This window comes from Plectropomus leopardus, chromosome 22 (genome assembly GCF_026936395.1).
Source record: "Plectropomus leopardus strain MGB_pleo_1.0 chromosome 22, ASM2693639v1, whole genome shotgun sequence".
Taxonomy (NCBI): Eukaryota; Metazoa; Chordata; class Actinopteri; order Perciformes; family Serranidae; genus Plectropomus; species Plectropomus leopardus.
The window spans coordinates 14035708-14059940 of NC_142197.1; the positions used below are offsets into that span (position 1 = coordinate 14035708).

Below are 24233 nucleotides of genomic sequence, written 5' to 3' on the forward strand. Positions count from 1 at the left end.
CAGAAAAAGCAAGGCTATAGTAAGGCAAAAATATCAAAATATGACATGTCCCAAAAACAGCTGAAAACCACATTAAACTAGTTTAAATAGCCTTTCAAGACAAGCTATAGCATAGAAAGGTTGAAAAAGGACCAAAAACACCATAATTTGGCATGTGGAAAAAATGACCGAAAAAGCAAGGCTATAGTAAGGCAAAAATGTCAAAATATTACATGTCCCAAAAACAGGGGAAAACCACATTAAAGCACTTTAAATAGCCTTCCAAGACATGCCATAGCAAAGAAAGGTGCAAAAAGGGACAAAAACACCATAATTTGGCATGTGGAAAAAATGACCGAAAAAGCAAGGCTATAGTAAGGCAAAAATATCAAAATATGACATGTCCCAAAAACAGCTGAAAACCACATTAAAATAGTTTAAATAGCCTTTAAAGACAAGCTATAGCATAGAAAGGTTCAAAAAGGACCAAAAACACCATAATTTGGCAAGTCTAAAAAATGACCGAAAAAGCAAGGCTATAGTAAGGCAAAAATGTCAAAATATGACATGTCCCAAAAACAGCTGAAAACCACATTAAGCAACTTTAAATAGCCTTTCAAGACAAGCTATAGCATAGAAAGATGCAAAAAGGGACAAAAACACCATAATTTGGCATGTGAAAAAAATGACCGAAAAAGCAAGGCTATAGTAAGGCAAAAATGTCAAAATATGACATGTCCCAAAAACAGCTGAAAACCACATTAAACTAGTTTAAATAGCCATTAAAGACAAGCTATAGCATAGAAAGGTTCAAAAAGGACCAAAAACACCATCATTTGGCATGTGTAAAAAATGACAGAAAAAGCAAGGCTATAGTAAGGCAAAAATGTCAAAATATGACATGTCCCAAAAACAGCTGAAAACCACATTAAGCAACTTTAAATAGCCTTTCAAGACAAGCTATAGCATAGAAAGATGCAAAAAGGGACAAAAACACCATAATTTGGCATGTGAAAAAAATGACAGAAAAAGCAAGGCTATAGTAAGGCAAAAATGTCAAAATATGACATGTCCCAAAAACAGCTGAAAACCACATTAAACTGTTTTAAATAGCCTTTCAAGACAAGCTATAGCATAGAAAGATGCAAAAAGGGACAAAAACACCATAATTTGGCATGTGTAAAAAATGACCGAAAAAGCAAGGCTATAGTAAGGCAAAAATGTCAAAATATGACATGTCCCAAAAACAGCTGAAAACCACATTAAACTAGTTTAAATAGCCTTTCAAGACAAGCTATAGCATAGAAAGGTTGAAAAAGGACCAAAAACACCATAATTTGGCATGTGGAAAAAATGACCGAAAAAGCAAGGCTATAGTAAGGCAAAAATGTCAAAATATGACATGTCCCAAAAACAGGGGAAAACCACATTAAAGCACTTTAAATAGCCTTCCAAGACATGCCATAGCAAAGAAAGGTGCAAAAAGGGACAAAAACACCATAATTTGGCATGTGTAAAAAATGACCGAAAAAGCAAGGCTATAGTAAGGCAAAAATATCAAAATATGACATGTCCCAAAAACAGCTGAAAACCACATTAAAATAGTTTAAATAGCCTTTAAAGACAAGCTATAGCATAGAAAGATGCAAAAAGGGACAAAAACACCATAATTTGGCAAGTCTAAAAAATGACCGAAAAAGCAAGGCTATAGTAAGGCAAAAATGTCAAAATATGACATGTCCCAAAAACAGCTGAAAACCACATTAAGCAACTTTAAATAGCCTTTCAAGACAAGCTATAGCATAGAAAGATGCAAAAAGGGACAAAAACACCATAATTTGGCATGTGAAAAAAATGACCGAAAAAGCAAGGCTATAGTAAGGCAAAAATGTCAAAATATGACATGTCCCAAAAACAGGGGAAACCACATTAAAGCACTTTAAATAGCCTTCCAAGACATGCCATAGCAAAGACAGGTGCAAAAAGGGACAAAAACACCATAATTTGGCATGTGTAAAAAATGACTGAAAATGCAAAGCTATAGTAAGGCAAAAATGTCAAAATATAATATGTCCCATGAACAGCTGAAAACCACATTAAACCACATAAAATCACCGTCCAAGAAACACCATAGCATAAATGATGCAAAAAGGGCCAAAAAAGTAATAAGTTGGCATGTGTAAAAAATGACCGAAAATGGATGGCTACAGTAAGGCAAAAATGCCAAAATGTGACATGTCCCAAAAACAGCTGAAAACTACATTAATCCACTTAAAATAGCCTTTCAAGACATGCCATAGCAGAGAAAGATGCAAAAAGGGCCAAAAATGCCATAATTTAGCATGTCGAAAAATTGACCCAAAAATGGCTGAAAATGGCAATAGTATAGTATGTCGAAAAAAGTCAGACTTTGATATGGCTGAAAATTACATATTATAGCTTCAAAAGACGCGTTTTGGTATACAATGTGGAAACAAAGGCCAAAGAAGCCCAAAAACTTCATAATTTAGCATGTCAAGAAAATAGCCAAAAACATCATAGTATAGTATGTCGAAAAATGTGGAATTTTGACATGTCACAAAAATGGCTGAAAATGACATATAGTGGCTTATAGAGATGCGTCATAGTATACAATGTGGATATAAAAGCCAAAAAATGTCCAAAAATGTCTTAATTTAGCATTCAGAAAAAATGACCAAAAATCACATAGTATGGTGAAAAAAATTAAAATATGGCGTCAAAAAAATGCTGAAAAGAACATAGAATAGCAAGTCGAAAAAAAATGACTGAAAACAAACAAAAACATAATATTTTTGCATGTTGAAAAAATGCCCAAAAACGCCATAGTACAGTATGGTGAAAAATATCAAAATATGTCATATCAGAAAAAGATATAAGAAAAAAATACTTCCTAAAGGCCATCTTCAGATATTGCGTTCACGAAAATGAGACGATGTAAGGTCACAGTGGCCTTGAATTTTAATCACCAAATTTTACTTAAACTCATCAGAGTCCAAGTGAACATTTGTGCCAAATTCAAAAATATTCCCTCAAGGTTTTCTGAGATATTGTGTTTACACGAATGAGAAGGACAAGGCCACAGGGACCTTGACCTTTGACCCATGACAACCAAAATCTCATCAGCTAATCATTGAGTCCAAGTAAATGTTTGTGTCAAATTTGAATAAATTATCTTGAGACGTTCTTAAGATATTAAACAAAAACCTGAAAAAAATAATGCCTGTGGCCTCAGTTATCGGTCGGGGTGAAGACATAAAAGGGATATTTACCTCTCCTCTCTTTCTCCTCTCTTCTCTCCTTGCTTTAAAGGACATAGAAGACAATTGTTGTAATTTTAAAAACTCAGATAAATAAAGTATTCATGACTACAAGAACTGGAATAACAAGCTATAAAAGTATATTTACCTTTTCATGTCAGGTTTCTCACAACTCCTGACTCTCGTTTCCTCTCTTCTCCTCTCGGCTCTGACTTTAACGCTGACCTGCAGACTTACACGCAGGTGCAGCAGCTTTCTGAACCCACCTGCTGCCACCCATATTTCTCATCTTTAACAGGCGCTTCGCTCTCTTTGTCCACATCTGCTGTGGCCCGCTCACCAACAGCCGAGACCTTTTGGGTGCCACAGGACTTTCTGGGTGCACTGCTTCCAGTATCACGGGTCTTTTCTCGGGGATAGCTTCGTCTGTGTCAGCAACAGTGAGAGCGTCAGCGCAGGCCTGACCCGGTGTTACAGGTCTTTCCAGGGGGGTTAGCTTCTGACGCCTTATCTGGTGTCCCAGGTCTTGCCAATCCCCAAAACTGTTGTCTGAAGTGGGGAAGAGTCACTGGGCTCAGGGTCGTCACCACGAAGGGTCATTGGGACCGTGACCCTGCGCGGGAGAATCCGTGAGGCACATCGCAGGTTTGTGTTTTCAATCAGTTCACTGTCACGTTTGTACATCTGGAGGTAAAAACACACACAACTGTCAGAGCACTGCTCCACATTACGTTACATTCTTACAGTTTATAACGTCATCTTTTCTTTAATTTTTTCATAATGGTAAACAAAAGACTAGACTAGATCAGAATTAGGTTGTTTGTTAGTTTCAATTCTTTTTATGTATTATAAGAAAATGTTTCAAATGTGTGATGTAAGGACTCGGTGGAGTCCTTCACCTGCTTACAGTGTTTCCTTGCGGACTTGATGCATCACAGTCAGATTTGCAGTCGCAGTCTGAGCGTCTGAGCCAGATGGTGAGCCGCACTCGGAGGCCGATGCCTGGACCATCCGAAGGAAAAGCTTTGGGCTGTCGGGCCGGTCAGGTTTTGGAGCAAGGAAACGTATCCACTTGTAGCGGTGTTCAACCTGAAAGTAAAAACACACACAACTGTCAGTTTATAGTTGCAGTTTATAACACCATCACTAAAGACTGTTTACCAAAAACACGCATTCTTCTTTTCAACATGAGCAAAGTTTACTTTCTGTGGACTCATGGCAGGTGACGGACCTGGATCCCTCGCAGGAGATGGTTCAGGATCAAAACCAGGTGGTGAGTCACTCTGGGAGGTGGATGGGACCCCGGTATGGACCCTCTTGAAGATGGGGCGCTGACCGTTGGGCCGCTCCAGGTCTGGAACATAGACCTTGGTTTAGGTGTAGCTCTTCTTGTTCTGGAGATTAAAACAAATAAAACCATCAGACCACTGCTTCACAACATGTTAACACAATGCACTGTATTGGGTTTTTGCAGATATCTGATATTGCAACTCATCTGGCCAATAACCAATATGGATCTATATACTTTTTTCCCCTACTTAATTTTAGCGATCATCAAATCTCTTCTGTAGTAGAATTAACGTCACACTTTGCGTTCTCTTAATGTGATGGCTTTTCAATGTATCTAATATTTATAGAGCAAAATAAGAAAAAATCCTCAACTTAAGGTTTATGTTTTGGGCAATACGAATGTTTGTTCTTTGCTTCCATATCTGTGATCTTTTCTTTTTTTTAATGTGTCAAATGTCTGATGTACAGACTCTGTGGAGTCCTTGTCCTACATACTGTCTTTCTCTGTTGTCTCGGGCCACATGAGGGGTCAGGGTCCATGACAGGTACGGAGCCGGGTTCAGTAACCAGCGAGGGGCCACCGTCAGTTCCAGTTGGTGGGCCACTCCATGCCGTGACCCTCTTGAAGATGGGTCTCTGGCTGTTGGGCTGGTTGGGCCTCACACAAAGACCTTGGTCCAGGTGTAGCGCTTCTTCTTCTGGAGGTAAAACAAATAAAACCTTCAGACACACTGTTCACATCACGGTAACATAACATGGACTGGTATAATATCATGACTAAAGTCATCACATCGTGTCTTGCGTCAATACTTTCAGCGCCTCAGTGCAATAATACATCATGCAGCGTCTGCAGGATACGTAGTGCAGGTGGAGAATAACACAAATTAAATTTCATTCATGTAGAGTCGACAACTTAGGTTTGGCTGCATTGTTACATTTTTAACACCCTCTGTTATGATTGTTTACCAAAAAAATAATATCTGTTGTTTACCAGCAAGAGATGTTATTTTTTGCTCAGTGTTAGACAAGATTAGATCATGTGGTCCTTCTGTGTCTTTGATGTTTTTATAAAAATGTGTCAAACGTTTGATGTCTTTGGCCTACTTACAGTCTTTACAAATGGACGAAGATGGACGTCACTTGAGACTCAAACTGAGAGTCAGTGCCATGTGGGGAGGGACTGTCCATATCAGAAGAGGGGCCAGGATCAGGACCAGTCGTAGGACCAGGACTCATGGCAGGTGATAGACCAGGATCCGTGCCATGTGATGCACCAGGTGAGGAGCCAGCTGGAGAGCCGCGCCGGGGTTTTGATGGCTGGACCCCCTCGAGGTCTGGCTGTGGGCTGCGGGGCAGCATGGCATCTGCCCGAGCAGGGACCAGGAACCACTGAATTTGCTCATCCTTATGAAAAAAAACCCAAATACAACCATCAGACCACTGTTTCACATTATGTTTACATACCATGGACTCTCACACCATAATGAAAAATCATCACATTGCATTACCACAATGCAATAACTCACCTCCAAGTTTAACTCTGTTATGATTGTTTACCAACAACAGATATCTTTCTCTCAAAGTCAGACAGCAGACTATATATATGCAAAAATGCAGCTTTTACAAAGCAAAAATTTACGCCTGGCTTCATTTAAAAATATGTCAATTTTAAGATCTATTGTCTATAAAGAAATGTCCATATTGGCATTTTTTTCTACATTTTAAGCTTGCTATGGCATTATTGCTCAACAAATAACTGAAGCTTGGTATTTAACTTGAATGCAGCTTTAATTTACTCATTAAAACTTGGTAACAATATTTATTTTAAACCAACTCCAATCTGATTAATGCACACTGCAAACGGAAAATGTTGCCAGGTTTGAAATTATGTAGCCTACATCTGCGCATTGGTAAAATACATGAAAAACAACAGGGGTTTCAAAAAGTGATAAAATCTTACGTCTTCCATGAGTGAATTCTCGATGTCGCCGACAGCAGGTCTTCCGAGCTTCGAGGGGAAACGTCTCTGAATTTTTCTCTGCCAGAAAAGTCGCCGAGACAAAGTGAGTTTTTGGGTTTTCGGGCTCGTTTTGCAGCAGTCTGGTCGAAATGTTCGATTATCAGACAGGACGCTCGAAGAACACGTGATTACGTCTCACCGGCGTTTCCAAACAAACAAATAAACAACAGACTTTTAAAGTTTTTCTTGCGCCAGTTTCAAATAAACGAGCCTATGCGCTGTATTGTGACCATGATGCAAAACTTTGTTTGTTTTTAATTATTTAATTTTTGCGTCTTTCTTTATGATAGTACTAGTACTTAAATGTCCCATTCACGTGGACTTTTTTTTTTTCAAGACACCATATGTGAAAAAATAAAATACAAAAAATAAAAATAAAAAGTAGCCTATGTAAATACACTCATTTTATATTCATATTCACCTGTTAAGTTAGTGACATCATCAACCATTAAAAAAAAAGACTTCCTAAAGCTGACGCTAGATGTCACCCATGCGCCACTTCGCCTTTTGTCTCCAGGTTGAACAGTTAAAACGATGTTCAATGATTTACAGGTGCAGAATATTCAGTGCTGAAATGTAAATAAGTACACTTTTTTTCAAGGTACTTTATATTTACGCCACTACATATCAGAGGAAATATTGTACTTTTTACTTCACTACATATATCTGAAAGCTTGAGTCACAGTTTACAAATGATTAATTTTGCATTAAAAAAGCACAAGAGGAGTTTATTAAACATGATGTATTGTTATGAATTCACAGAAAATTAACTGCCAAATATTTTGGGAAACATTTAAGTCTTTTCCATTTTTTAAATGATTTTGAGTTTCGAGGGTTGTTCTTAATTTTGTTTGTAATTTGGGTTACTAATATGGGTTTTATTTTATTTTTTCTTTTAATTATTTTGAGTTTGGGGGTGTTTTTCTATTTTATTTAAACAATTTTGGGTTTGGGATTTTTTTTAGTTTTAGCTGTTTTTTCTATTTTTATAAGTTTGACTTTTTGTATATTTTTAAAATAATTTTAAGATTTTTTGCCATTTTTTTACAATAAATTTGAGGGTTAAAAATTGTTTTTTTCTGCATTGTATACGACAGTTTTTAATACTTCATGTACATTTTCCCAATTATATTTACTATTAATTATGTACCATTTTCATTGCAAAACTTTTACTGGAGACCGGGTGTTTTCACAGGTTGGTAGTGTACTTTTACTTGAGAAGGATCTAAATACTTTTTTCACTACTGTAAATATTACACTTTTTACTGCATTCCATTGACTTTACAGCTGTAATTACTCTGTGGATTTAGAAAATCAATACAAAATATAAATCAACTAATAATTGTGACATACATTTGAGTACCCAGTAGTACATAAAGTAATTAAACAGATGGGCCATTCTGCATAATGAGTAAGCTGAGTTTTATATCTGGTAGGCTACTTTGAGTATATTTTGATGCTTATATTTTTGCACTTAATACTTTTGAATGCAGGACTTTTACTTGTAACAGAGTATTTTACACTGTTGCTACTTTCACTGACATGGGTACCTCTTCTACCACTGTCTGTTAACATTAGTGTTTTCTTTTTTTTTCTCTCTTAGACACATTTCGGACACAGTTCATGCAGTGTGAACTGTCTACCTTCACCACAAAAATTGATAAAAATTTAGGAGAATGTTGCTGCATTATTTACGTTTAACATATTTCTCACACTTTTTGTTGCTTAGCATGATATGCAGAAATTTGCTATTGAAACTTTTTATTCAGTCTTAAAACATTATGCAACCAGTCACCATTCAGGCCACTCTCAGTGTGCACACACACTTACACACACTCACACACACACAAAGTGCAGACATAAGACAATGTCATCAAAACAGCACTGTCTATGACAGATAGGCAACATGAAGAGCAAAGGTGCTTAATATTGCACATTAAGATCAGTTCAGGAAACTTTTCAGCCCGTTCAGCTTTACTGGTAGATGACCGCAGTTTTTTTTTTTTTTTTTTTTTTTTTTAACAATCAAAGCAACTGATTACAAAACAGCTAACAGATTACACAAATTCTGCATGTGGCTACCAGCATTTGTCATGGGACTGACGTTGATTTCCTGCACTGATCCAGTGAAGGTAGATGCGACTCTGTAGGAAGAAACTAAAAACGAGGTAACAGTTGATAATGGCCATCTTGCACACATCTCAGGATGGAAAGCTCCAAGTGCTATAAATTCAAAACAGGAAAGATATTTTTTGCCATCAATTATTTTTAGCTAACAAATGAAAACCAATAAATTGTACAAGTGCAGAGTACACTTGATGAGCCTGGTTTTGCATTAGTGAAACGCTGCAGAGAGCACGATAATAGTATGGCCTGGATAGCTGCAGAATTACTGCTTTTTTATTGCCTTGTTGCTCTAAAAATAAAGTATTAAGTATTTTTTTGATTGAAATTATCTGTCACTGTTAGGCCATACCTGAGTCTCATAGATTGTACCATTACGGGTAAACATAATGAACCTTGAAAGCTAAATTATGGACTGTGCTATAAGCAATAATAAGAGTGAGTTATTGCTTGGAAGCAGCCTTTTATCAGGCCATCTCGGATATTTGTTCCTGCAGGAAATTACATACAGAAAACTACAAAAGCCACACAAACCAATCCTTATTCCACCAAGTGATAAATTAGCATTAAATTCCAAAACCACAACCTCAAAACCCAGCAGTGTCCCAAGTGGCTGCCCTCTCTGTCTCAGGAGCAGTCAGTAAAGGTGGTTACCATGTTACCCCTCCGCTGAGTCACTGTCCTGCAGTGCTGCTTCCCCGAGCCGTGAAATCTGCTATCAGTCCTGGAACCGTGTGCGTTAAAGGAGAACATCTTCTCCAAGTCCTCAAACATGTCGTCAAAGAGTCCTCCTCCGAAGCCTCCCTGCTGAAACTGTCTCCTCTGTCTGTTCATAGACTCCCGGTGGGCCTGGAAGTGGCCGTCAAAGTGTCTCTTTTGGTGGTTTTGTTGACCGTGGGAGTGAAAGTGGTGCTGGTGTTGCTGTCCAAAAGTGTCAAAGTCTTTGAAAATGTCATCAAAGTTGAAGGACTGGTAGTGCTGGTGGAAATTATAGCCGCCTCCACTTCCTCCGTGGCCCTCTCCTGGTGACGGGCCATGGCCAAACTGGTCATACTCCCGCCTCCTCTTATCATCTGATAACGTCTCATATGCTGGTCGAGACAAAGACGCGTTTTGTCAGTCATTGTGTTGGTTGTTTGGAGACTGCTGCTCTGAAGTCTCTGAATATTTTACGGTAAATCTTGAATAAAGCCAAGAATAAAGAGGCAGCTGATCTAATGATTATTTTCACTATTAAATAACCTGCTATTTATTTTCTCAATTGATTGCTTAGTCAATAAAATAAAAAAATAAATAGATAAAAATCTTAACATGCCCAGTTTAATTTCCCAGGGCGCAAGGTGGCATCCTCAAATGACACATTTTATCATACCAACAATCCTAAAATCTCAGTTCAAAGCCAGTCAAACTGATGCTTTTGTCATACATATATTCCTCACATTTAAGAGGCATGAAAGCAGCAAATGTTTGCCTCCTGTGGCACTAGGATCCCAAGCTTGCTGAATTGATATGCTCAAACACAGAGAAAACTCATTTTATGTGGAAATCTACTTGGCAATAAACTAGAATCTGGAAAAAAAACAACTATACAAATATTGTCTACCTCTCATTTGTGCAATAACCCCCACAGCTGCTACAATGTTTTTGTTTACACAGTTTATATACTGGTTATTCTTTTTTGCACTACACTGTTTATTTACTGATTATTCTGTTTCTGCACTATTTATTCTGCTGTTTACATTCTGTTTATCTGTTTTCTCTCTACTGCACTCATGACTATTTTTGCTCTTGTTTTTTGTTTTTTTTCTTTTGTTTTGTTATATAGACTATATTTTTAATTCTTTAATTCTATTTTTAACTCTGTTGTGCCTGTGCACTTTACTGTTTGCCCTGTCCTGTCTGATATCATGGGATAGTGAGAAACGTAATTTCGATTCCTTTGTATGTCAAGTACATGTGAAGAAATTGACAAATAAATCTGACTTTGACTTTGATATGTTATTTAACCACTGACATTTCTCCATGTAGGCTACTTATTATATAAATATATTTTACTTTTAAAGACCTGTTTACCCATTGCCCCACATTCCGCACAGACTTACCCTCTGCTATCTCCCTGAACTTGGCTTCGGCGTCTGGGCCCTTGTTTCGGTCCGGATGGTACTTGAGGGCCAGCTTGTGGAAGGCTTTCTTGATCATGCGCTCAGAGGCATCTCTGGGCACCCCCAGTATGTCGTAGTAGTCCCTCTTGGCCAGGATGAACTCTGAGATGAGCAGGACATGAACCGCTAGCAGCAACACCGACTGCGCTGTGGCCATACTGCTGGTTTCGGCTCCTTTGCGGCTGTGAAGAGAGTTTGACAGCTCGGTTAGCGTTTCACACACCCCTGACACACACTGACAGACTTTTAAATACGGTTTAAAACGTCTAAGTATTCTTAAAAACAGCCACAATGTACGCTGAATTGCGTTATCGGTGCACTGACGTTACCTGGTTTCAACAAAAAGGCGTTAACTCACTGTTTTGGTAAACTTTAACCGACTCTGCCGCCAAAAAAGCTTGTTAATAACACTCAGGGGTTTTTGGTCGCTGTTACAGATGAAATACTGACGACAAATAATGTTCTTGCGTGTTGGAAAAAGAGGTATTACCTGGAGAGAGGGTCGAAAACAGCCGCAGGACACGTCAAACAGCCTCCAACAAGCTCCAGCTGATGCGAAACGAAAGCTAGCAGTTGTTGACGAGCTGCATTCCTGAGCGGTAACACCACGACTCGCAACGCCATTGGTCCGTTTCTGAGCACAGTGACGTACTTCGCTGTGATTGGTGGAAACAGTGCGCACGTGGAGAGTGGGGATTGTCTGGAAAAGGACATAACAGAAGCGAGAGGGTGATCTTCGTCTACTTCCGGCTTTGCTTTTCTATGTCATTTTGGCGTTTCGATTGACTTGTAAGACCTAATCATGTTTTTAACCCAGTATGTTATATGATTTAGTTCATATGTTTACTTTTTGCTTAAAATAGGTGATGAATGTTTAAATTAAACATGAACAGACATCCATACTTTATTTGAGTGTTTAAAAACCTGAAATGATAAAATGACCCAAAACTTAGCAACCTATTGGTAAAAGCTTACAAGAAAATTGCTGGAAAATTAGCGCAATTTTTTTTTTTTTTTTTTTTAATTATGTGACTTATTTTGCAAATATAATTCTAATAATCATAGAGACAGTTTCTGGATTATTTTTGGAAACTCACAAAACGTTTTGCAAATAAAAAAAACCGAATATGTAAATACACAAACAAAGTCAAAAAATAAAATGCAAATCTGTGAATACAACAAATTAATTTACAACTAAATTAAAAACACTTGTGAACATCTTCCTCACATTTAAACTTTGGTATTTGTGAATCCAGTTTCTATTTGTGAGTCTCAATTCTATGCTTTTGGATTTGCATTTTATGCACACGAGTCTTCTTTTCATATTTTTGGAATTTGTTTGTGTATTTGCAGATCTTTTTATTATATTTGTACAAAAATTTGGGGAGTTAATGTGTGTCTGTGGAAGTTGATACTGTTGGAAGATATATTTACAGATTTCACATTCATGCACAGATTGTCAAACTGCTCACACAAATAATACTGAAATGAATCTATCTCCAATCATCTTACATTTTACCAGCAAACCTACTTTAATAGACAGACCCTTGATTAAGACAGTATACAGGTTAACATGTACAGTGAGACCTTCCTTCGTACCATATCGTCCACAAAATAATTCCAATATTAAAAATGTAGACGCGAGATGGGACGATAATTATCTTGATCAATAAACACAGCAGCCCAAACGTCATCTCCGCTGAGAACTCCAACCCGGAAGTGACAGTTTTCGAGCTGGTTTTGTGTTTTCAAAACATTTTAACAACAAACGTGTCTGTGTGAAGCGTTTTCATGCAGTTTCGCAGCAGATATGCCGCGATACTGTGCTGTGAAAGTTTGCAGAAACCGCGGGGGAAGTGCATCGAGACAAGACAACAAGAGAATTAGTTTTTACCCGTATGTTGACTGTTTTCTCTCTGCTGTCTCTGACTTTAAGTGTTTGTGTGGTGCAGCTGCAGGTGCTTCTTTTCTGTTTTATATAGTGTCTTATGCGAAGATTATATTAGTCATAGAGACGGTGATATGTTTAAATGAATGTTTAAATCAGAAGAGTAATGTGTGTAAGGATACCTGTTTATAATGTTACTGACTGATATATACTTTATCCAAACAGGACCAAGATCTCATTTAAAAATATAATAATGATAATGTGGATAACATATGATAAAATTCTAAAACATCCTCGGCATGGGTATACAATTTAATAAAAATACAAGCATATCATTTTACACAATCCCACCATAAATCAGTAGCACTTCTAATCACATTTTTTAATTATCGTATCGATATGTAAAGTGTCAGTCTGCATTGTAAATTATTTCAGACAATGGGGCAAAATATTTGAAGGCTGTCGTTCCAAGATGAGTGTTTACTGCAGGGACAGTCCTAAAGGGGGGTGGGCGTCATGAATAGAATATTTTAGGAGTGATGATAAATAAGGTTGTCATTTTTGAAGCAGTGCTGGAGTGAATGCAGAGTAATGATAATTATGTTAATGATGCAACATTCAACTGGTGCTGAAACCATGAAAAGTTTAAAATCAGCCTTTTACTGTATGTTTTCCTTGCTCCCCTCAAAGGTTTCCCTTGCAAGACACATCCAGGCTGCAGAAATGGGTGGACAACATGAAGCGGGAGGAGTGGACCCCGAGTCGACATCAGTACTTGTGCAGCGAGCATTTTACAGAGGACTGCTTCGATATTCGCTGGGGCATCCGCTACCTGAAGAACACAGCCATCCCAACCATATTTCCCTCCACTGAGGATGTATGTATCTTTCTTGTTTTCCTGTCTAAACATCCATCACCGGTCTAATATGGATCAATCAATCCAACAAGGAGGAAAAAAAAGGAAGAGCGCACTTTCAGTTGCAGAAAATACTTAAACTTTTGAGGTTTATCACTGATTTATTGCCGTGAAACAAGCTTCTTATTCACTCTGTGATCTTTTGTGTTGCGTGTGATTAACCAGACTTTACTTTCTTTTACCTTAGGATGGAGACACCAAAGTTACCACCTTTAAAAGAAGCCCAAAGGCCAAACCCAGGACTTTAGACACTGAGTCGACTGGATTTGACTCTCCTCTCAACAAGAGGCCGCTCATTTTGAGCAGAACGTGCAAAAAGGTCCAGCCAAGCACAACAAACAGCATCGCTGGCGAACACACAGAGATATTTCAATCACCTCTGGTGTCAGAAAGTGGCATTTCCTGTCATTCCGATCTCTTAGAGAGACAGACCGCTGCTTGTGAGTTACCAGGTGACAGTGGAGTGACAGCAGCGTCCTGCCTCGCACTGTCCCCACGAGGTGAGCCGCCGTCTGAAGAGCAGACTGACTCCATTGTGACTGTGTTGTGCTGTGAGTCGTTGGGCTCTTTTTTGGATGGAGAGGAAAATGCGGATGCAGCTGCCCTCCAAGCAGCACTGGGCCAGACTTTTAGCTTCGTCCCTGTGGAGACGGTCAAAGACGAACCCACGGGCTGTTTTTTGGAGGAGAGGGGACCCAGTGACGGAGAGCACATTTCTGTTTACGAGCACTCGTACTGCAGACCGGACACAGACAAAGATCAGCTTTGGAGTAAGATCCTGAGTTTGCATGCAAAGATCTTGGAACTGGATCGCAGGGAGGAGAACACTGTGGCCAAAATCCGCGCTCTGGAGACTGAGGTGGCAATCCTGAAGAGAGACGGAGCTGTTTTTAAAGAGAAGCAGAAAATTTTAGAAGATTATATATCATCCATGTTGCTTTGATTTTGAAAATAATTACACGATATGGACTCTGAAATTGAATTGTAAACTTGTGTAATGGATTTTAATTGTTGCCATTGAGTCACTTTTGCTAACATGTTGCACATGCTCCCATACATAAAGCACAGCGGCACAAATTGGGTCTTGTGAGACTCTATTGGTACTCAGTGCTCCGCAACATTAACCAGGTAAGACCATCCTGATGACGTGAGCTCAACATTGTGTTTCTCTGGATTTTCTGCCAACCCGAACCATTTCAGTGGGCGGGTGTTACTCGCGTTGACAGACAAACACCTTCAGCCAATCCTGATGTTAGCATTAGCGTCCGCTCGCTCCTCTACTGTACAAATATATCATCAGTTAGACAGTAACAGTCATAAAATACCATTTTTATATATGTACCCTTTGCATGTGACCTAGTCAATAACAATCCCCACAAGGTTTTTGCGATACACTGGCATGCAAGTATATTTTGGCATCTGCATGGTCGTGATCCTCAGCTTTGCAGCCTCTTCTATCTGCTCCTCCGTCACAGCAATTAGCGATTATTAGCAATTATTTGTATATGTGCATTTTTCTCACCACCAACAGAGCCAGTTAGTAAATCAAGATTTGGGCAAATCCATTCAGACAAAAGGAAAAAATGTAATTTTCTTCAAGAAATACCACAAATGCATCCTCTTGTTTTTTTTTTTTATCAACTCTATCACTGATTTAACTTCACTTATCAGCTGTTTACTCTGCTAATGTGAGAGTTAACACTTGTTGCTGTGCAGGCTGCCGTTTATGTTTTCAAAGCCTGCATGCTACATCATCCACCATAAAGCGGTCCCTAAATTGGCTGCCTATGTATTCAGCTACAGACCGAAACGGTGATTGGCCGGACTAGACTGTGGTGCATTGAAATTGTTCACGGTGCATAAAGTCTAGTCTGGGACAGGAAGAGAAACAGAGTGTTGAGCTCATGTGATCAGGATGGTCTCATCAGGCTACCACAACATTGCTTTCAATATTCCTTCTCCGTGAAGGACATTTTGACTCGTCACAGTAGGAAACACACAGGTATAACTTATCAAATTATTGATGGCTGAATTCAATTTAACTGCTTTGATTTCCTGTCTGGTATTCTGCATGCTGCCTCGCCGTCACTTCCACTGGAGCACTTAAATAGAGCAGAGCTGTTGTTAATGTTATTAGTAAAACCTGTGCTTTTCTTGCTATGACAATTAAAAATGCCTGCTGTGAGAAGGGCGGGGGCCCATCATGTGTCTTATTATCTGTTTTTGTCCACATGGTGGCATATCATTTCAGAGCGTCACTAAAGCATTGGTTTTTGACCGCTTATTGCTATGCATTTCTGATACATATCTGAGATTTTTTGTCACGTTTACAGTTTTTGCATGATTGTATCTTTGTTGTGATCAATACACAGTCATTGAGAACCAGGAAAAGTCATGGAATTTCCCAATTTTCACGGCATGGATAATTATATTAATGGAATTAGTAAAAATCATTGAAAGATTTGGAAAATTCATGGAATTTTCTTGTGTGTAATGCAAATAGTTGTTTCAGTAATCTTCTTAAATATTTTTTGTAAGGGTAGTGCTGCCATGCCAGAATAAAAAAAAACAGATCAGTATCAGGTAATAACATCGTTTCTTGTTATAATGATGTTTTTCACATTTTAATGTTTGAATGTACAATTCTGTGAACGGTCATTGAAATTCGTTATGGATCCTTGAAAAATCATGGAAAGTTTGGAAATCTTGTCAATGAAAACCTGATCAATACATTGTTAATGGCTCACCATGAATCATGTCTGAACCCTTTTTAATATCTTGATATACAACTGGCAAAAGTTATTTATTTTTAAAAAACACAAAAAAAACCCCCAAAACATCACCCACTAAATGATAATTTGTATATCAGTTACTGATTGCATATTACCTTGAATAAAATAAAAGGATGAAGTTATGCTCTTACATATTCAAAAGTTCAGCTTCACTGTGATAGCATAATGTTTTACAGAAATCCTTTACTGGCCGTTACTCAACGCCATAACTCAAGAACAAAAGCGGAGACATTTGGTCAGATACTGCATTAGTGAAACTAATTTTGATACTCCAGATCGTATAGATCTTCGGTGCTATTATGTGCATGACGCATCCATGCTTTCACAGACATGATTGTAAGCTGTAACTGCTTCACTGGGACATTCAAGTTTTCTTCACGGATTCAAGGTAACATGTAGTTAGTAATTAACATACAAATTATCATTTTGAGAGCGAAGCAGCACATGATTGAGACAGCTACAGCTTCCTGTTGATATTCAATTATTTCCACTACACAAAAAACACCATTCATACATGTAATGACCCTGACTTCAGTGTTCTTGAATCACGAGCAATCACCGGCCTGTCATTCTCTGCAATATCCCGCAAGTCTAAAATATTCTGTTTCACAGAAAAACTAATGAATCAATTCTGAGGTGGAAAAGAGCACGTTGTAAAGGTGTTTCTAACAGCATGTGCTTCTCAGGGGGCTGTGTTTGTGTCCACTATGTCCCTGGTGATTGTTTTAAACCCCCACAATGACATAAACATGAACCAGCGGCAGGATTTATCTCCCACTTTCCCACCCTCAGGCTCTGAATTAGTCATCATAGTATTTTTCCAAATGAGATATCTAATTCTGTTTGAAGCAGTTTTCCAGAAAGAAATGCGCCATAGGCTGTCTTTGCACTGTAGCAGGTCTGGGCACATGGAGTGGACTGTGATCAATGTATTTTTATCCCACACCTGTGGTGACAATAGCAATGAATTGCTTAAATAACACCTGTTATGCTCATAACTAGCAAGCATCACGTCACTCAAGACTTTAATAAGGCTAAAAGGGCAGTCACAATGATGGCGTGATGATGGTTCTGGGAGAATGCAATGGTCTTTAATGTGATTGAGAGGTAGGAAGGGGAGAGGCTACATTGGTTTCAAGTTAATTAAAAATTGATTGCACATATGAAAGGATTCGCAATTGTGATTTCAAATGACTCCCAGGTTTTGAGTAACATGAAAAGGTTACACATTTCCCTTGCAAAGATCGAGCCCAGCAAGGATTAGCAGAGTGGATTCTGAAAATTAGTAATGAAAATGGCATGGTTATAATCCTTTTGTTCCACAGCTCAGCGGGAAAACAAAACGTCATTGCAGTGCATTAGTCTCCTTAATGCACTGTGACAATTTTTCTCTTGGCAAGGAGCAAATCCTCGAGACATAAGCATAGGTCTTGATCTCAAAGCACGGTGGAGTAATGATACTAATCTTTGTTTGGAAATACGCAATATTAACAAAGTCAAAAACCTACTCAGAGCTAGGGGAATGTAAAGGCAGTTCAATGAACAAGGATTAAGAAATAAAATCTTCATGATTAAATTTAAAAAAAAAAATAGGATAGCAAATTATATTGAGAAACTGGAGGAACCTGGAGTCCTTTTTTAAGGGTTTTCCACACATTCATTTATTTTTGGACACACATATTTAAAAGCCTAAAAAGAAAAGACTAAAGTTTGCTGTCAGTATTTAAAGGTCACATTTTAATTACATTACAACATTAAAAATATGTCACATATGTCTGTCGATGTTGTGTCTAGCCTGGCATTCAGTTTCTCTGTATAGCGTGTAGAAAGAAAATACAGGTTTTTGTCTGAGATATTCTTTTGTTGCAGGTTTATTTTTAAAGTCTGACATGCAGAAAACCAAAATCTTAATATTTTTAACCAAAAACCTTAATATCAATATTGTAGGACTGAGTATTCACAAAATATTTATTTACACAATTAAATATTTGATAAATAATCATCACTTGTGTGGATATACCTTGCGATTCAAAACGCATATTTTTACTTTTATAGTATATACTGCAGTTGCCCTACAAAGTATGTGCTGTTACATATATAGTATGCATACAATTAGGGCATGCTACTTCATCATACCATGAACTTTGACCCTCTTGCTCATATTGTCGTCACATATGCCGTCTGTATTGCAAAATCTGAAGCAAAAAGAAAAAGTATGCGATTTGGAACGCAGCAATAATAAAGAAGCAGTTAATGGCAAATGAAAGAAAAGCTATATCAGCCTCAGAAAATCACATCACTTTACTGTAATGCAGCCTTTAAAACCAGGAAAAGACAACACTTATGATATTGTCATATCCAAAATCTAAAATGGTATCTCGTCTCATGCATTAATATTGAAATATTTCCCAGACCTAACTCCAGCACTGAATGAAGGGGAGTATTGTGCTCTATACAAATGTGCCTGGGGAAAGGCTGGCATGTTTTATATGACATAATGTCTAAACTTGTTTGACCAGCTGCTACAACATATAAAACATGTATTTTTTCATGCATGATGGATAACTCATGTGCACACACACTGAAACATTGACTGAGAAAATATACGCAGAAGCTAACAGAAATTCAATCTCTTGTAAGGCAATGCTGAAACTCATCCAGTTAGATTTTTTCTTAATAATTAAAGAGCATCTATACACAATAACAATCCAAGTTGTATCTGGAGCTTGTCAGGTCCTGGACTGTATCTGATGTGACATATCCCTTGAAATCAGTTTTAGTTAACGTAATTTTTTTTAGCTATAGTAGAGATATATCCAAGGGTTTGTGCAGCTGTTGAGGCTGGCCAGCAGCATTATGATGGCAAACACTGGACCTGTGAAGGAGAAAAAAAGAGAGAAATATAAACAAATTATGAAAATGGGTGCAAAAGTCCAAATTTTCTGAGGAGCAAAGTTATGGACAAACTGTTTCAAAACTGGGGGGACAAATATGAAATGTGGGAGGTTGGGGGTCCACCAAGAAATACTGAGCGTCAAGAACTTTTTGTAGTGCATATTTGTGCCTATCCTGCATCAATTTAGGATGGAAAGGAGCGGTGTGTAAGATTTAGGGGAGTTCAGTAGCATCTTGCGGTGAGGATTTCAACCTGGTGAAAATTCTCCAAGTTAGGATTCCCTTAGTGTCATCGTTCAGAGGGTTTTAACCAGGAGACAAATTATCTGCAGAGATCTGTTCCTCTCCAGAGCAAACAGAGCTGTTGCTTTAAACACGTAAAAAGAGAATAAAGCTGTTCTGTGTTACAAATCAGTGTGTCTCCAACACTGTTTGGCTCGTCACAGACGGGCCGCTAGTGAAGCATCTGCTAATGTGTGCTCACTTTTGTTCCTCTAATAACCTCAGATTCATACATTCAGGAGGTTTTTAACAGGAGCTGAATTATCCACAGAGGTCTCTTCCTCTCCAAAACAAATGGACCAGGTGATTTAAACAGGTAAAAAAAAAAAACGGAATAAAGCGGATCACATTAAAAATCAGTGTTTTCCCAATGCTGTTTGGCTTGTTGCAGAGAGGCTGCTACCTACAGTGACCAATGTGAAATGCGAATGGACCAGAGAGACAGCCTTTGGACTGTCTGTTCTCAGCCACTGTAGAAACGTGGTGGTGCAACATGGTGGACCCCGTGCAAGAGGATCTGCTCCCTTTGTAGATATTAAAAAAGCTCATTCTTACCAACCAAAAACACCATAATTCTTATTTTAAGATGGTTATACTCTGAAAACATACTTACATTCCATTTCTCATAAATCCTACACATTATAGCTTACCTTTAAATATATTATTATATCACTATATAACTTGTAGTCCAATCCCAAAGTGACATTAATATAATGTATCTTTGGTCCTCAAAGGATGGAGACCTGATAGACCTCATTTGGACAAACCTTGAGTAGGCGCACTGCTAGGGCTCCAAGCAGACCATAACTGGACAACAAAGAACGGGCTCCAACACACCGTGTATGTCATTATAATCACAAATGTCATTTTCACAGTCTTCAGCATGGTGTTGGACACCCCCTTCGTGCCCGTGCGTCCTGCTTGCAGCGCCTTCCTCTTCATGTTGAAGTAGATTGTTGTGCATATTCTTATTTGGCAGTAAAGCACAATGACTGCAGGCAGGGCAAAAACTGACAGGGTGATCCAGGTGATGTAGACCCTGCTCCCCCACGGTTCAATAAAAGTCGCCCAGCAGTCGTACTGGTTCTCCTTCACCTCCTGGAGAGAGAAGATGGAGATTTGAGGGGAGCTGAAGGCAAGAGAGATGAGCCACGCTGCGCCTATGGAGAGGTATCTCCTTCCGCCATTCAGGAAGGAAACCATCGGCTTACAAACCGCGTGGTACCGGTCTATGGTCATAGCTACGATCATGTAGGTGGAGGCAAACATTCCGACCACCTGTAGGTATTTTACGGACCGGCACAGGAAGTCCGTGCCGCGGAACCTGTGCGTAATTTCCATGAGAAACTGCGGGAGGACTTGGAAAAAAGCGACCACCAGATCAGCCAGGCACAGGTGCAACAGAAACAACTGCGTCCTCGTGTTTCTTTTTCGCTTCTTCCAAAGTGTGCACAAGAAGAAGACATTGCTGCACGTTGCGAGGACAAAAACCAAACCCAAAATGCCAGCTCTGATGAGCGCGAAACGTTCATACGCGTCTCCATCCTCATCTGTCGCCTTTTGAGAGCCGTTGCTGCTGGAATCCATTTAATTTCTGATTTTTCCTGTGTGTCCAGTAACTTCTTGGTTCATTTGGCGTTATCGTTCAGTATTTAGAGGTTTTAATACTGTAATGTTGGCACAGAAGCATCTCAACATTTTCCTCCTTTGCGTGCGTAATTCCAAGTGACTGTGGTGGCTGTGAGAAGGGAGAGCCATCCACTTGAATGGGTGAGGGGAGGTCACTCACTGGGGACTGAATGTTCACAAAGACATTTAAATAAGTCTACAACGCTTTTTTTTAAACGCTTGATCAAACCAACATGAAATTTTCCAAAATAATATTCAAAACCACAAAATGCACACAAAATCCATATACACTTAAGACCAAAATGAGCTCGTGCTCTTTGAGCATGGGCGGATTATGAAACAATGGGCCCCTGGGTACAGACATAAAAAAAGGCCCCACCACCTTAAGAGCAAGACACAAAGACTGTTGTTGTTTAACGTGTATTTATAGTCATTATGTATCTCTTGCAACTATCAAACATGGACATACTGTATTTGCATAAGTGAAAGGTGTAAATAGGGTACATATTTTTTATATTATTGTATTTGATCTGATGTTTATTTTTGTTATATTGTTATACTTTTTTTTTTTTTACCACTGAGATCACTTTTTTTGCATTTCTCTCTTGCTCTTATAGCTTCGGTTTTGTGGTTTTGTGTCTCATTATGATAATTTAGTGTCTACTTGTTGTTTTGTGTATGTTTGTTTTTGTGTCTTTTTAAGATACATTGTGTTTGTTTTTATCTGAGTTTTGTTTTGGCCATGTTGTGTCTCTGTGCAGATCTTTTTGTGTCTCTCAGATTATATTGTGCCTATTGGTCGTTTTGTGTATTTGAGGTCATTTTGTGTCTTTTTTGGTCATATATCTCTTTTGGTCATGTTGTGTTTGGGTAAGGCCAAATTGTGTTTATTTTGGTCTTTTGTGTGTCTTTGAGGTCATTTTGTGTCATTTTCTGCAGTTTTGTGTGTCTTTTTTGGCCATGTTGTATGCTTTAAAGCCAAATTTTGTCTATTGTTTTTAAGGTAACTTTGTGTCTTTTGGCTATTTTGTGTGTCTTTTAGATCATTTTGTGTCTTTTTGTGTGTCTTTTTTGATGATATCATGTCTTTTTGGCCTTTCTGTGCAGATCTTTTTATGTCTCTGAGATTATATTGTGCCTTTTGGTTGTTTGTGTCTTTGAGGTGATTTAAAGTCTTGTTGGACTGCTTTTTGTCTCTTTAGTCATTTTATGTCTCACCTTATACTAGTCAGTGCAACAGGAGCCTTCTATTGTAATACTACAAGCTGTTTCGCTAACTCATTATAAACTGACTTTTATGCATAAAATCAGTGGAGTACTTCTTTCAAGCACCACACCATACATCATACAGAAAATATCCACTTTTTGTCTCTTTATTTTTTTCTCGCTATTTAAAAGAAAAAGTTGAGCATTACAGTGTGGCATAATTGAGAGCCGTGTCACAGAATGTGTAGGCAGCAGTTACCAGTAAACGCAGGAACATATACATATGCTGGAGCAGTGATAACAAAAGGGAAAACTATAATGTCTTTGCCATGACTTCACGGATGACAAATATAATATAATACATACTTTCTAGGTCATTAAATGGTGTTCATATTGCACAATAAAAGGTGGCGTAGGCAGAAAAAGATAACAATGTGTCAGTGTCACTAATGCAGCCTCCATTATACTCTCTTACCCTCTGCTGCCTGAGACAAGTGAACAGAAGCTGTTTGTTCTTAACAAGTACCTGAAAGAGCTGCGGGTATTGCTTCAAAAGAAGTTGCAATAGTAACCAAAATAGTAACCTATACTGACTTTCAAGATGTTCATTTCATTATGCAGTTCCTGTAAGGTGCAAAACTATAAATATATAGAGTGTAACAGTATGCTACAGTGGCATCAGTAATTGGTTGCACTGTTTTTTTTAAGTGGGTGTCACTAATCTGATTATAATGACTTTTAATACCATATCATCAGCAAGATTACTACCCTGTGATACTGAAACCGATGTTTCCACTGTGCCTCTTAAATGTTTTCAAGTGAATTGCTTAACAAAAATGGCTGTTTCATTCCTCATCATATGAACATAATCCTTCTGAAAAGGCACCCCCACATGTATTAACCTCTATCCCAAAGGGGCAGCCATTTGTCCGTCTCTGTCAGATGGGAAACATATTATTATCATCAGCAGCAGTCTGAAGCCATTGTCACATAGCAAACCGGCCTGCACATGAGATAACTGCTGCCCAGCATGTGAATTGATGAGAACAATGTAATAATAATAAATTATGCATTGGCTCATAAGTATTGTGCCACCCCACTGACTTAACAGCCCTTAGGAACAACAGGGAGTGACTGACAAGTGTGTGTGTGTGTGTGTGTGTGTGTGTGTTATTCGAGAAAGAGCTGATAAATGGTACATTAGGTATTAACAGAACTTGGGTTTGAACACAGATTTAATTAACTCCAAAATGTTTTCTTTCTGAGAAGCATTTTCATCATGAGATGTTACTCTTTCAATGTTCAGTGGTGTAATGTAGGCTGACAAACATACTTTTACTTTTACATTACTACTTACATTTCCCTATTTTTATTTATTTCGCCTATTTCACATATGCATTATTCATTTCATTCCCTTAAATTTGTCATTTTATTGTTTTCAACTGTAGCCTAGATCCCTCTCGCTTGTGCTCAGTTGGACAGTTCAGTTGTCTGTTCTTGTATTGCCTTCTATGATTCCCATTCCTGCTTTTGCTTTGACTGTCAAAGCACTTTTCAAACTCTGTTTTTAAAAGTGCTTTATACAATAAATAAAGTTAAAGGAAAAAAATGGATGTGTTCTTTAAATCCTGAAAAAAAAGACCTTGTTTTAATTCAAGAGTAATATAAGCTCCATCTTTAAGATGGTGTAGGTTATGAAACATATATATATATACACACACACATATATATATACATATATATATATATATATATATATATATATATATATA

The 24233-nt window shown here is 38.2% G+C and overlaps 3 protein-coding genes and 1 long non-coding RNA gene across 4 annotated transcripts; 1 reads left to right on the forward strand and 3 right to left on the reverse strand.

The window, feature by feature from the left end:
- Window positions 1-3224: 3224 nt before the first annotated feature.
- On the reverse strand, window positions 3225-4645 carry LOC148185884 (uncharacterized). The gene is made up of 3 exons (XR_015775587.1): window positions 4165-4645; window positions 3406-3941; window positions 3225-3301 (listed from the first exon to the last, which is right to left on the reverse strand). It is a non-coding gene; the product is annotated as an uncharacterized LOC148185884 (long non-coding RNA).
- Window positions 4646-8311: 3666 nt separating this feature from the next.
- On the reverse strand, window positions 8312-11497 carry LOC121961291 (dnaJ homolog subfamily B member 9-like). The gene is made up of 3 exons (XM_042511218.2): window positions 11344-11497; window positions 10794-11035; window positions 8312-9782 (listed from the first exon to the last, which is right to left on the reverse strand). Exons 1-3 carry the CDS (start codon window positions 11475-11477, stop codon window positions 9319-9321), a joined length of 840 nt encoding a protein of 279 aa, XP_042367152.2. The 5' UTR covers window positions 11478-11497; the 3' UTR covers window positions 8312-9318.
- A 1037-nt stretch (window positions 11498-12534) lies between these two features.
- On the forward strand, window positions 12535-16410 carry LOC121961484 (THAP domain-containing protein 5-like). Its single transcript, XM_042511486.2, has 3 exons — window positions 12535-12749; window positions 13432-13618; window positions 13845-16410. The coding sequence occupies exons 1-3, from the start codon at window positions 12664-12666 to the stop codon at window positions 14598-14600; spliced, it is 1029 nt and encodes a 342-aa protein (XP_042367420.2). The 5' UTR covers window positions 12535-12663; the 3' UTR covers window positions 14601-16410.
- Window positions 16411-18176: 1766 nt separating this feature from the next.
- Window positions 18177-24158, reverse strand: avpr2l (arginine vasopressin receptor 2, like). The gene is made up of 2 exons (XM_042511423.2): window positions 20394-24158; window positions 18177-19324 (listed from the first exon to the last, which is right to left on the reverse strand). Exons 1-2 carry the CDS (start codon window positions 21211-21213, stop codon window positions 19245-19247), a joined length of 900 nt encoding a protein of 299 aa, XP_042367357.2. The 5' UTR covers window positions 21214-24158; the 3' UTR covers window positions 18177-19244.
- Between the last annotated feature and the right edge of the window lie 75 nt (window positions 24159-24233).

Bases quoted from the DNA above. Each gene is read 5' to 3' on its own strand.
- avpr2l (XM_042511423.2), bottom strand. From the start codon at position 21,213: ATGGATTCCAGCAGCAACGGCTCTCAAAAGGCGACAGATGAGGATGGA. The intron at 19,325-20,393 runs GTTTGTCCAAAT...TCTCCTTCACAG, and splicing joins TAGCAGTGCGCCTACTCAAG to GTCCAGTGTTTGCCATCATA.
- LOC121961291 (XM_042511218.2), bottom strand. From the start codon at position 11,477: ATGGCGTTGCGAGTCGTGGTGTTACCGCTCAGGAATGCAGCTCGTCAA. The intron at 11,036-11,343 runs GTAATACCTCTT...CTCTCTTCACAG, and splicing joins GTTTTCGACCCTCTCTCCAG to CCGCAAAGGAGCCGAAACCA. The intron at 9,783-10,793 runs GTAAGTCTGTGC...TGTCTCGACCAG, and splicing joins GTTCAGGGAGATAGCAGAGG to CATATGAGACGTTATCAGAT.
- LOC121961484 (XM_042511486.2), top strand. From the start codon at position 12,664: ATGCCGCGATACTGTGCTGTGAAAGTTTGCAGAAACCGCGGGGGAAGT. The intron at 12,750-13,431 runs GTATGTTGACTG...CTCCCCTCAAAG, and splicing joins AAGAGAATTAGTTTTTACCC to GTTTCCCTTGCAAGACACAT. The intron at 13,619-13,844 runs GTATGTATCTTT...CTTTTACCTTAG, and splicing joins TATTTCCCTCCACTGAGGAT to GATGGAGACACCAAAGTTAC.